General features: G+C 37.6%; 1 protein-coding gene across 1 annotated transcript in view; it reads left to right on the forward strand.

Annotated features, from left to right (window-relative positions):
* EBAG9 (estrogen receptor binding site associated, antigen, 9) overlaps positions 1-13,366 on the forward strand; it is a 49,294-nt gene extending 35,928 nt beyond the window's left edge. Inside the window, exons 5-7 of the mRNA XM_006830647.1 lie at positions 3,321-3,428; positions 8,172-8,263; positions 13,060-13,366. Coding sequence (XP_006830710.1) covers positions 3,321-3,428; positions 8,172-8,263; positions 13,060-13,180 — 321 coding nt within the window. The 3' untranslated portion in view covers positions 13,181-13,366. The remainder of the gene's footprint in view (positions 1-3,320; positions 3,429-8,171; positions 8,264-13,059) is intronic.
* The last annotated feature ends 813 nt before the right edge of the window (positions 13,367-14,179 follow it).

Raw genomic sequence — 14,179 nt, forward strand, 5'->3', positions numbered from 1 at the left:
CCAGTGCTGAACCCTCACTTTGTTGAAAGATTTCAATTTTTATTCCATCATTTCCCAGTGACTTGTTCTTTGCAAATTCCTTCAGTGTACCTTGGACTTCTTCCTTCAGTATAATTGGCTCTTAATCTTAGACTACCTCATGAAATGGTTGAAGATCAACCATTTCCTTTTGGTACAGTGTCTCTGTATATTCCATAGAATCCTTCAATACTTCAAGTTGAGGCTTGAATTTTTTCTTCAGTACTTTAAGCTTGAGAAATGCTGAGTATATTCTTTCCTTCTGATTTTCTAACTCCAGGTCTTTTAAAATTTCATTATAAAACTTGACTTTTTCATTTGTGCTGCCCTTTCAAATTTTCCGTTCACCTCTTTTACTTCCTCATTTCTTCCATACACTTTAGCATAATTACACTGGTGAGTAAGTTTCAGAGCCTCTTCTGACATCCATTTTTGTCTTTTCTTACTTTGTGGTCTTTTGAATGACTTTTTGCTTTCTTCCTGTATGATTGTCTTGATGCCATCCCACAGCTCTTTTGGTCTTCGGTCATTGGTGTCTAATGTATGAAGTCTGTTCTTGATATGGTCTCTAAATTCAGTTGGGATATGCTCAAGGTAACATGTTGGCTGTCTTGGATTATGCTTTAATGTTCTTTAGATTCAGACTAAACTTGCTTATGAGCAATTGTGGTTCTGTTCCACAGTCTGCCCCTGTCCTTGTTTTGCCTGATGATGTGGAACTTTTACACCGTCTCGTCCCACAGATGTAGCCAGTTAGATTTTTTTGCACTCCATCTGGTTAGGTTCATGTGTATAATTTCCTTGTCTGTTGTTTAAACAGATTTGCTATGAATAAATAACTGATTTTGCAAAATTCTCTTATGCTGTTTCCAGCATCATTTGTTTCATGAAGGCCATATTCTTCCAGCATTCTTGTTTCCAACCTTCGCATTTCAATCACCAGTAACTAACAATACATTTTTATTATTTCCAACTTTCACATTTCAATCACCAGTAATGAACAATACATCTTTATTGTTTCCAACCTTCGCGTTTCAATCACCAGTAATTATCAATGCATCTTTATTGCATGTTTGATCAATTTCAGATTGAAGATGATGTAGGTAGAATTCTTCAATCATCATTGGCTTTAGTGGTTGATGCCTAAATTTGAATAATAGTTTTGTTAATTGGTTTTCTTGTAGGTGTGTGGATAGTATCCAATCATAGAAAGCATTGTACTTTAAGATAGATCCTGAAACACTCTTTTTGATGATGAATGCAACACCATTTGTCTTGGATGTATTGTTCCTGGCATAGTAAACCATATGATTGTCAGATTCAAAATGTCCAATCTCAGATCATTTTAGCTCACTAATGCCTAGGATATCAATATTTATGCATTCCACTTCATCTTTGACAAGAGCTCTGGTAGTGTAGTAGTTATGAATCGGGCTGCGAACCTTAAGGTCAGCGGTTCGAAACTACCAGCCGTTCCGCGGGAGAAAGATGAGGCTTTCTACTCCCGTAAAGATTTACACCCTCGGAAACCCTGTACAGGGTCGCTATGGGTCGGAACCGACTCGACGGCACTAAACAACAACAACATACTTCTTACATTTCATGTTCTAATTGTTAATGGGTATTTGCCACTTCTAATTTTGAGTTGTGCCTCATCAGCAAATGAAGGTCCCAGAAGCTTTACTCTGTTTGTGTCATCCTGGTCATCTCTACTTTGAGGAGGCAGCTCTTACACAGTCACATTTCAAGTACCTGCTAACCTGAGGTCCTCATCTTTTGGCACTATATCTGACAGTGCTCTGCTTCTATTCATAAGGTTTTTAGGGGCTAAGTTTTCAGAAAGATTTAGCCTCTCCTTCCTAGTCTGTGTTACCTGAAAGCTCAGCTAAAATCTGCCCAGCATCACAAAAAAAAAACAGCAAGCAAGCCACCACATTACTGCAGACTGACAGATGAGTGATGGGCTACTCTCAATAGAACCTAGTTAATATAATAGTACCTTATTTAATTTATATTTAAATGTTTTAAACTAAAATATATCAAACAAATATATTCTATTTGACCATCTGAGATGCAGCTATTGGTCTCTCCATGTCTGGAGGTAAGAAGAGTGAAAAAAGTCAAAGACTCAATAGTCCAAAGGACTAATGGATCATGCAGCTCACATCTTCCCGTACTGCTTGAGACCCGAAGAACTACCAGGTGCCCAGATACCTCTTCCGACTGCTGTATTCAGGACCGTAGTGTGTCCTGGGATCGAGTGGCAGATAAGGAACAGACTTACTGAGCTGATAGAGAGTGGCAGAAGCCCAGTGACCAGGGCCCTTAGACACCCTTCTAAAGTGGAATTGAAACCACCACCCCTGGGGATTGATCACCTTCAGCCAAAAATCAGACAGGCCTATAAAGTGAACCTCAACAGTCGTGAAGAATGTATTCCTCAGATCAGTTAACTATATGAAACCAAAAGGGTTTCATATGGTTTTTGTCTTTAACAAAGCTCAGAAGCCATGGGTAGTGGTGATGTGCTGTTGTGTCAGTTGTTATTCAGAGAGACCCCGTATAGAGTTTCTGAGGCTGTAAATCTTTACAGGAACAGAAAGCCTCATCTTTCTCTCACGGAAATACTGGTAGTTGTGAACTGCTGACTTTGAGATAAGCAGCCCGATTCATAGCCACTACACTACCAGAGCTCCTTCAGCAGGCAGTAAGGGATGTAAAAGAAGGCCAAATGGAAATGGGGAACCCAGGGAGGAAGCTGGAAGAATACTGTTAAATTGTGGAAATAGCAACTCATTTTAGGAAACAAAATGTTTCTAAATTGCAGAATGGGAAGCTAATTTGCAGTGTAAACTTTCACCCAAACCACAATTAAAAAAAGAAAGTTAAAAAAAAAAAGTATATATCTAATTACTAATAGTCTGAAAGAATTAGTGTAGTCACAGATATCGTACATCCTTAGCGACTGGCTACTTTTGCTAGGCTATATGATACGTGATCTTCTTTAATGCAGTGACTCAGAGTATCTAGTGATGTGCTGGATATCTATGGAAAGCAGAGAAAGGAGAAGACAATTTATGAAAAGTAAAATACAGTTTTTCTTAGTATGTAATTATATATGACAAGTGCTAAAGAATTTGTATATTCTTTGCAAAACTTTGTATTTAGTTTTACATTATGCCTTTTTAAAGAAGTAGGTAAAACATTTAAAATTATTATTAGCCTAAAAATGCTTTGGTCAGTTGATTAACTGCTTTCCTATAAGGATGCATAAAATACTATAATTCCGATTTAATTTTCAGATCATTGTTAAGAAGAGAGAACCATTCAATGTTGGCATCCCAGATGGTAGCACTGGTTTCTCCAGTAGATTAGCAGCTACACAAGATATGCCCTTTATTCATCAATCTGTAAGTATTTAATGGTTCTAGAAAAAATTTGGGGCTGGAGGGTGGTCTAAATGAACTGAACATATTATTGGTATTTCTGTGGCTTTGAGACAGGGATAGATAGCTTTTTGAGAAAGATAAGCTACAATTTTAACAATGCTATTTTAAAAACTAATTTACAGATTATTTCAATACTAGGATGAGTCTCACTGAACCCCATAAAAAATAGAGAGACGATACTATATAAAAGTCTGAACTTGAAACAAATTACCGCTAAAATAACAGATTTAACATCAATAGCATCTTATTTTAAAGTGAGTTATGGATTGTTTCTATTTACATTTAAAATATGATTTGATTTAAAATTAATTTGACTTACATGTAACTTGTTACGGATAAAGGTAGTGAAGAAAGTAGGTAACTGTGGTCATCAACCCTGGAAAGTGTATCAGAATTGGCTTTGGAACTTTTTAAAAATACCAATGTTCAGACCCAACCTCGGTGGTAGTGTGATTGATTGTCTTACTTATCTACTATGTAACAACCTTCAATTTAGTAGCATAAGATAATTATAAACTTTTTTTTATCCACAGTTTCTGTGGATTAGAACTCTAAAGGTGACTTAACTGGATGGTTCTACTTCTGGGATTTCTTTTGAGTTTACAGGCAAGTCATTGACTAGCTCTGTAATCAATTGCAAGTTGACTGGGGCTGATGAAATCATTGCATAGGTGATTCACACACCTGGAAAATTCATGCTGGTCATTTGCTATGGATCTCTTCACAGGGCTGCATGAGTTTCCTCACAATCTAACACCTCGTTCCACAGAGCAGGGGATCCAAGAGAAAGCATGTGGAATATTTTCTAACCACCACATCTATCTTTTGAGCTATCTGTCCTGCTTGCCTAAACAGCATAGGTGCATCTAAGGCTCCTCGCTCCTTGGGACCTATGTTTATATTTTCAGTTCATTGATCAACACTTAACCCGACTAATGTCAGGTCCTGTGCTGTTGCTTTTGTTGTTGTTAAGTGCTGTCAAGTCTGTTTTGACTCATAGCAGCCCTGTACAGGGCTTTCAAGGAGTAGCTGGTGAGTTTGAACCACTGACTTTGAAGTTCAAACTGACCTTGCTGTCCAGTGCTTATCCTCCAATAATGAGGAAAAAACAAGAGTTCCTACCTCAAAGGATAGATTTTATTGGCAATAATGTACTATTAAATAAATTATCCTACACACGAATATATAATTGCAGATTTTGGTAACTGCTATGTAGTTTCACAATGCTGTAATAATCCCATGTGCTTTACCTCGCTCCTGGCTATTGCTAATCTTTTGGCTATCTCTGTAGTTTTGCCTTTTTTCCCAAATGACATACAACTACTCCTTGTTTTGTGACTATGACAACAATAGTTAAAAAATTGATTTTTCATGTTAATTACATATGTTTGGCAGTGATGATTGCTGATGTGCAAGGCAAAAACAATGATGGCTGGGCCAGAAGTCTCAGTATTTGGCAGTTAGGTAATAACGTAGCCATCTCCCGTTTTATGATTTGATGTGGTCTTTCTCCACTTTCACAAAATGCTGGGTTTGCATAGCAACCTTGTCTTTGGAACCTAACCAGTGAAGAGTCAGTGTCATTGAAATAATACAAGGGGGGATTCAAAAAGTTAGTGGAAAGCTTCCACTATCTTTTAATTCCATTTTCCATGAAGTATTTGAAGCCCACTCATATGGTATGTAGCCTTTTGTACTGGTCTCTTTCACTTAGCAATATGTATTTAAAGTTCGGCCAAGAGTGTTTATGGCTTGATGTTGTTGTTATTAAGTACCATCGAGTCAATTTCGACTCATGGCAACCTTAGTAGGGTTTCTGATAAGTGGCTGTTGGATTTGAACCACTAACCTTGTGGTTAACAGTCCATTGCTTATCCTGCAGTGCCACACATAGTTCAATTCTTTTGATTGCTGACTAATCTAATATTGTGTGGCTCCGTGGGCTAATGTGCGGGACTGAAAAGTCAGTTTGAGCCACAAGGTCACCAGTTCAAATTCACCAGTTGCTCCTTGAAAACCCTATTCGGGGTTGCCATTCTATTTTTTGGGTTGTTGTTTTCAAGTGCCGTAGAGTAGGTTACGACTCATAGCGACCCGGTGTAGGGTTTCCGAGGAGGAGTGACTGGTGAGATTGAACTGCCTCCTTGAAGCTCAAACCAACCTTTCGGTCACAGTTTATCTATTTCTCTATTGAAAGACGTATTGGTTGCTTCTAGTTTTTGGCAATTATTAGTAAGACTGTTATAAACATTTGTGTACAGGATTTTGTGTAGATGTAACCGTTCTACTAATTTGAGTAAATATCAAGGAACATAATTACTGAATCATACAGTAAGTCTGTGGTTAGCTTTGTAAGAAATTTTCAGGCTGTCTTCCAAAGTAGCTCTGTAATTTTGCGTTCCTGACATCAGTAAAGGAGAGTTCCTGTTGCTCCACATTTTCACTAGCACTTCATAGTAGTGTTTGGGATGCTACCCATTCACTCAATGAGGATAGTGAAAGCTCATTATCGTCTTAATTTGTAATTCCCTAATTACAAATGAGCATCATTTCACATGATTATTTACCTCATGTATAACTTCTTAGGTGAAGTATCCCCATTTTGTAATTGGGTTGTTTGTGTTCTTTCTGAGTTTTAAGAGTTCTTTGTATATTTTGGGTGCAAGTTCTTTATCAGATATTGTTTTGTATATATTTTCTCCAAGACTTGCCTTTTCATTCTTTTAACAGCGTCATTAACAGAACAGAAGATTTTAATTTAACAAACTCCAACTTATCAATAATTCCTTTCATGGATCAGACTTTTTATTTATCTAAAAGCCCATTGCCAGACTCATGTCGCCAAGACTTTGTCCTATGGTGTCTTATACAAGTTTTATGGATTTGTCTTTTTATATTTCGGCCTATCATCCACTTTGAGTTAACTTTTATAACATTAATTCTAAATTTCTTGCATGTGAATGTCCAGTTCCAGCATAGTTTGGAAAATTATTCTTTCTCTGTTGAATTGCATTTACTCCTGTATCAAAGATCACTTGGCTTTATTTGTGTGGATATATTTCTGGTTCTCGTCAACTAATCTGTCTGTTCTTTTGCCAGTAACACAGTGATTTGATTATTATAGGGGTACAGTAAGCCTTGAAGTTTTTCTGTCATTTCTTAAAAACTTAATTTTCAATGTGTTATTGGCTTAGATGTTTTTTATGGGCATATGTATTCAGTTTTTATGCAAGTAAACTATCAACTGCATTTACATTACAGTTTTGTTTTTTTATTTCTTTAAATTTAGAAGGACATTACTACTAAAAGAACAGATGTTGTTATTTTTTAAATGGTTCTAATAGTTTACTTTTTTTTAATGTTTTATTGTGAATTATATGATAGGTTGCATGGGAGAACTTTAGTTTTACATCTAATAGTTTACTTTTTTATACTAAAAATCATGCAGTGGAAAACTGAATAAGTAGTATGAATGAAAATTTTGCATTTAAAAAAATAGACATGACCTAATAACAGGGAAAGAAATACTTGAGCTTATTAGTTCTTAGTGATTTGAAATTAAAATAGCAAGACACCATTTAAAAACCTTATCAAATTAGCAAAGATGAAAAAGAACGCAGTTGCTAGTATTGACAAGGACACAAAGAAATCCGAATTCCACCTACAGCTAGGTCAGGAGGAGAAGATGGTCCAACTTTTCAAGTGGATCATTTGTACTATGTTTCATTAGCTTTAAAAATCACCCTTTTCTTTGGCCTAGCTTTTCTATTGCAGAAGTTTTTTTTAAATAAATATTTACTTTGAAGAGTATTTTTTAAATAGAGGATGACATTACATCTATGATCAGGGAAGAAAAGTGAAAAAAATATTTCTTCATTTTTATATGTAAGATCTGAAAACAGAATGCAAATAAACATATTTATTACTATGTTGTTGTTTTTAAGTGCCGTTGAGTCGGTTCTGACCCATAGCGACCCTGTACAAGGTTTCTGAGGCTGTAAATCTTTACAGAAGCAGAAAGCCTCATCTATCTCCTACGGAGTGACTGGTAGTTTTGAACTGCTGACCTTAAGGTTCACAGCCCTATTCGTAACCACTACAGTACCAGAGCTCATTATTTATTACTATAGATTTGTGCTAATTATTTTACACCCATAATCACTTCAACACTTAACCACTTCAACACTTAACTGAACATCCCAAAATGAGCATTTTGAATGATTTTTAATGATTCATGGAAGAAAAAAAGTGACGTTTTCTAGGTCTGGCCTGAGGAGTGGAGGGTCGTAGGAACCTGATGATATCAGACAAGTAGGAGGGAAAAGGAAACAAGATGTAGAAGGATGCCAATCAAGATAAATAGAGGAAGGCTTGTGAGGCTAGCACAGGGCTGGGCAGTGTTTTGTACTGTTGTACATGGGGTCATTATGAGTCAGAACCAACAACACCTAACAACAATCCTCGGACTATATTATTCTACTTTTAGCACTGAAAGTCCTTCATCACAGGAAACTAGTGTCAGGTAAAACCAGGGCCACAATCATTTGGACGTTGTGTATAGGACACAGTAAATAAGTTAAAAGCCACAGGAGGGCATTAAACAGGGGAGGGACAGATTCTGTGTTCTGTTTTTAAACACACCTTATTGACTGCTCTTTGAAGGAAACAGATGGCTCTTTGCTATCCTTTTATTTTTCATTGTAGCCTGAATTAGGTGACTTAGATACCTGGCAAGAAAATACCAATGCTTGGGAAGAAGAAGAAGATGCGGCCTGGCAAGCAGAAGAAGTCTTGAGGTATTTCAGTGATACGCATATTTACATTGCAAACTGAGTAGAAGAACTAGATTTGTTTCCTGTTGTGTTTAAGGTCAAAAAAAGACTACTCTGCCAAATGTCATATTTTTCCTCTTTCTTCTTCATTTGAATCTTGATAATATAGGACACTTTTTTTGTATTTCAGAACTATATACCCTTTTTTATATGCTGAAAACCTCATTCTCAAAAACCAGGAATTTAAGAAAAAAAAATTATTAATGGCAAATGAGTCCTTATACAGTGTATGCTTTACACTTTATTCCTTATAAACCACACTTACCTCCTATTTGTCCGACTCTGATGTGTGAGTCACCACGATATGTTCTTTTAGGTCAGAAATTAAAACTTTATTTGTGCTTCTTATGGCCTAGCACACATTTAAATGAAAGAGTGTAATCTCCACACGTACATACGTGCACCTATGTATTTTCATTCTGTGTGGTACACATATCTCCGTTGTTTGTGTTAAGTGCCGTAAAGTTGGTTCCTACTCATAGCAGCCCTTCATAGGATTTCTGAGACTATAAATCTTTGCTGGAGCAGAAAACCTCATCTTCCTCCTGTGGAGCAACTGGTGGGCTCAAGCTGGCAACCTTGTGGTTTACAGTCTAGTGTTTATCCTGCAGTGCCACCACATTCCCATGGCTCAGTTAATGTACACAAGAGCTCCATGAGCTAGATACATCAGGAACTGCCCCTTGTACAGGAAAGGAAATAGAGGATTTAACTTTATTTTCATTGGCAGTTTGGTCCGTTCTTTGTTGTTGTAATCACCCAACTTAGTTCTTGTCACTGCTGCCGTATGTAACAGAGTAGATAGGCAATTTACCTTAGCTGTCATCACTGATCAGTTATGTGTATCTTATGTCTATGACACATAAAATAGAGTGATGCATTTTTTTTTTTCATCTTAAGATTATTTTCACAATAGGGATGCCCTGGTTGTGCAGTTTTAAAGTGTTTGATTAACTGAGCAGAATTTCAGCGGTGTGAATCCAACAGCTGCTCTGCAGGAGAAAGATGTGGCAGTCTGCTTCCGTAAAGATTTACTGCCTTGAAAACCCTACAGTGCAAGTCTTCTGTGCTCTGTAGGGGCACTGTGAGTCAGAACTGACTTGACAGTACTTTATTGGGTTATCTGAGAATCTTAACAAAAACAACTGATTTCATTTTTTTTTCTTTCCAACCGATCAGTAAATTACAATTACTTTCAATAATCAGTAGAAGGCATAGTTCGATGAATGGAAATTACTTTTCTCTTAGATTAAATTTGTTTTGTTTTTGTTTTTATTTGTTGTTGTTGTTGCATAGACTCTTCCTTCCTGATTTTAGCATACCTTTTCTATTATAAGAAGAGGGTAACATTTGTTAAAAAAAAAAAAAAAAAAGTTTGTAAAGCTGTTACACAGATCATCAAAAATGAGAAATCATCTGATTTTTTATTTTTTCAATCAATCATAGATACAAAAGTCTGAATATTTTGTAACATTTTGGAGATTCTAGTGATTACTAGTGTCATTGCGGTTAAGTGCCGTGGAGTCGATTCAGACTCATCCTGACCCTGGATACGGTTTCCGAGGTTTCCAATCTCGGAAAGCTTCATCTTTCTTTCACGGAGCGGCTGGTGGGCTGGATAAAGGAAGGAGATGTTCATTTTGGATCTGGTAATATCAGTGACAACACAGTAGAGTTTACACCATGACTATACAAGTATCTAAACATTCACTATGCAGAGCATTCTCTTTTCCATCTTATCCTTTTTTCCCCCTAAACAATAAGAAAATACATTTGTCTTAATTTAGTGTTTAACATTATCATGAGAGATTGGGGAAGGGGGAGCTATTACTCAATAGTAGAAATGCTTCTGCTACAAGTTGCATAAACAGGTAGAGCCAAAGGACCATGGGAGGCTTCCTAAATCTTTCCTGCCCTGAAAGAAAACTCAGACTTTTTACGTGTGTCCCTACTCCATGCCCCCTAACTCTGAGTCTGTGTATGGCTGCCACCGTGGTCAATATCATTAAGGAATTTGGTCCATGAATCTGTTGTTGTTGTGAAGTTGTCAAGTCCGTGGCAACTCAGAGTAACCCTCTATAGAGTTTCCAAGGAATGACTGGTGGGTTTGAACTGCTGACCTTGTGGTTAGCAGTCCAGTGCTTATCCTGCAGTGCCACACCAGGAGTCCCCATGAATCTGAACAGGTAAAATGTATTTTGTCTGCAGTGATCTTTACATTGTTGTGACAGAAATCTCTTCCTTTAGTCACTGAAGTTTTGCCTTTTTAATGCAAACTTTCTGTTTTTCTTGAAAGTGAACAGAGTTAGTGAAAAGCAAAGCTTCTTTATTCCTTAGAAACATCTATTCTTTAGAAACTTCGTAATATTGAAGGTCAAAATGTTGCCTAAAATAGACCTCTGTATTTTCTTGAGTTTTGTTCATCTATAACTCTGTGTACTCTCTTATTTATAAGAGTTGTTGTGTGCCGTTGAATTGACTCTGACCCATAGTGACCCTGTATAGGGTTTCCGAGGAGCAGCTGGTGAGCTTGAACCGCCAACTTTGCAATTCAAATGGCTTTGCAGTCTGGCGCATTAATCCACAGCGCCACACCAGGAATCCATTTTTATAAGAGTGGGTCCCACTTTATAAATATGTTTGTGGGAAAATTCCATTATCTTTTAATAAAGTTTTTCCATGAACTTTTTGAAGTTTCCTAGTAAGTGTGATTAAGGAGCTCTAGTAGTGGTTACGAGTCTGGCAGCTAACCTCAGGGTCAGCAGTTTGAAACTACCAGTGGTTCCACGTGAGAAAGATGAGGCTTTCTGCTCCCGTAAAGATTTACAGCCTTGAAAACCCTGTAGAGTCGCTATGAGTTGGAACCGACTCCACAGCACATAACCACCACCACCACCAGTAGCTTAGTGGATTACATGTTGGGTTGCTAACTGCAAGGTCAGCAGTTCGAATCTTCCAGTCACTCTGTGGGAGAAAGATGAGACTTTCTGCTCCAGGGTTGCATTGTAACCAACTTGATGGCACACCACTACCACGACCACCATCACCAGTAAGTGTGATTGAGAATGTGTATACATTTTACTCAGTGTAGTCAGGTATAGGTAATCCATGATGGATTTTTCTGGCTATAACCAAATGTTGTCTATCAGTGCCTGGCTGTGACTTACACTTTCCTTCCTCGACTTAGAATACTATTCTCTCCATCCCATCCCTTCAGATCAAGCACTAAGTTTTGTTCCCACTCACTTCTGTTCATCACCCCCTCTTGCTCCAACTCTCCACAAATCCTTCAATAAAGATAGGCTAAGTGATTCTGTGCCCGTGGAGTTTTATGGTAGGCCTAAGGAGAGGTAATATATTTTGTAATATAGAATTAATAAGTAATTACTGTTCTCCTTCATTAGTAGAGTTGGTGGAATGTTAATCCTCCAATAGATTTCTAGCTTCTACTTAGTATGTTTTCATTTTCTCTTTGGAGGGTGTTCTGAAGAATTGTATTTTTAACAGAGAAGCTCTGGTGCCACAATAGGTCTCACCTTGGGCTACTGACAGCCTGGCTACTAACCCTACTAACCACCAGGTCTTACCCACAAGTCCAGAGATGAAACTGTCTGCTGCTGTAAAGCTTGGCAGTCTCAGAAAACCTAGGGAGCAGTTCTACTCAATGGCGTGGGTTTAGTGGGTATTCTTCACATCCTTTGTTGTTGTTGTTGTTGTTGTTAAGTGCTGTGAACTTGGTGTCGACTCATAGCGACCCCGTATAGCAGGGGAATGTCAGGCCACCGGGCCATGTAAGACCTGAGAAATCCTTTGGTGTGGCCCTGCCAAGGCAGCCACAGTTGCAGCTATCACCTTGTTGTTGTTCAGTGCCATTAAGTCAGTTCTCACATAGAGCGACCTTGTATAGGGTTGCCAAGGAGCAGCTGGTGAGCTATCACATTAGAAGTGAGTTAATTAAATATTTGACCAAATATAGCAGCCTAATTTTTAAGTTGATAATTTTGTATTGTGCATGATGTTATAAAATATCCATATGACCTTTGGCAGAAAAAAAAAATTCCCCACCCCTGCTGTATAGGGTTTCTGAATAGCTGTTGGTGGGTTAGAACTGCTGATCTTGTGGTTAGCAGAGTTCATTGCTTATCTACAGCATCACACCAGGACTCTTAACATCCTTTGTTGTTAAATGCCACTGAGTCAGTTCAGCTCATTGCGACCCTGTCTAGTTTTTCTGAGGAGCAACTGGTAGTTTTAAACTGCTGACCTTGTGGTTCGAAGTCCAGTGCTGATCCTACAGCACTACACCAGGAATGCTAACATCCTTTAGTTGACTGTTTTTAACAATTTTAATGACAGTAGGTTTAATCTTCAATAATGAAAGTTCTGAATTGTAAAAAGAAGAAGGTACGGTCCAATGGAAGTTTTCAGTGAAAATAATCTGAAGAAGAGGGCTCAGGAGAAATGAATTCTTATCCTTGTGCTTAATCCTATGACTTTGGAAGGTCACTTAGCCTTTGTTCCTTGTTTTGCTTATTTGTGAATAGAGACAGTGCCTGTTCTATTTCACAAGTTATATTTTAAGAATTAAATGAAATACTGGTTTTTTTTTTTGCAGTCTGAAACTTTGAAAACAGTGAGGCAAATCAAGGGAATTTTGATTTGATCTTAGTAAAAAGGCATTGTCTGCTAGGATTTATTATTTCATTGGTGTAGCATTTTCTACAAGTAAAAATATAAAGGTGTTTCTTTTCCAATCCCAGGCAGCAGAAAATAGCAGACAGAGAAAAGAGAGCAGCAGAACAACAAAGGAAAAAAATGGAAAAGGAAGCACAGCGGCTAATGAAGAAAGAACAAAACAAAATTGGGGTGAAACTTTCCTAACGAAGAGTTTTTCTTCTTTAAGTGTCAGTGCCAGTAGGAGACACCTGAGTGCCACAACCCAGGCAAGATGTGTGTGGATGGAAGCGTGGTTCCGGCATACAAACATGCTGCTTGACTTTAGTGCATTCATCAGGTCACCCGGCACCCAGGATTTGCCCAAAGTACTCACAACTCTTGTGGTTGAGAACAAAGACGTGAAACAATATTTTCTTCAATATGCTTCAAATATCAGACAATTGATTGCTATAGAAAAATTATTACAAGTGAAACATGCCAGTACCTCTTGAAGCTAGTGTTTCTAGCCTAATAAATGGGTGTAAATAATGTTATGGTGGGAACCAGATTCTGCTGCTTGTTACGCTTTCCTTCAATGTGCTCCGTGGGACAATAAACCGTTTAAATCCTCTCTTACTTCCATGATTACCTGACTCAACCAGGCACGCTGTAGGGCTTTCACTGCCTTGTGTTCATACTAGACGCTGGGGTCTGCAGACGGAAATTCCCTCTCATTTAGAACGATGGTGTTTGTGTGGAACAGCATTAGGAATTGGAGGACTTGGGGTTTCATTCAAGAAGATGACATTAAACGCAATAATTTTATTTATCATGAAGATTTACTGCATTTTTGTGTTCTTTTAGATGGTATTGCAATATTATTAATAAATTACAAAATTATGTATTTGTAATTTATGTTGCATGTATAAACACACTGAAAATCAGTTAAAATGGTAAACTTGTGTAACATTATTATAACTTGTGAGTTTTTAAAACTAATATCTAGTAGTTTTTCCTTTCGTTGTAGGTTTAGGGATGTTTCGATTTCTTTATGTATCTTATTCTTTCCTTCTTCCCCCCAATCATTCATTTACGAATGGAGACAGCCTTCGGTTCTGATATTTCAAACTTTTTAGATGGTTTCTGTGTCATTTTATACATCTGATATACTGCAGGCTGCCTGTGTTGTTAGTTCTGGTAGCGTAGTGGTTACGAATCGGGCTG

This window comes from Chrysochloris asiatica, unplaced genomic scaffold (genome assembly GCF_000296735.1).
Source record: "Chrysochloris asiatica unplaced genomic scaffold, ChrAsi1.0 scaffold00001, whole genome shotgun sequence".
Classification (NCBI taxonomy): domain Eukaryota; kingdom Metazoa; phylum Chordata; class Mammalia; order Afrosoricida; family Chrysochloridae; genus Chrysochloris; species Chrysochloris asiatica.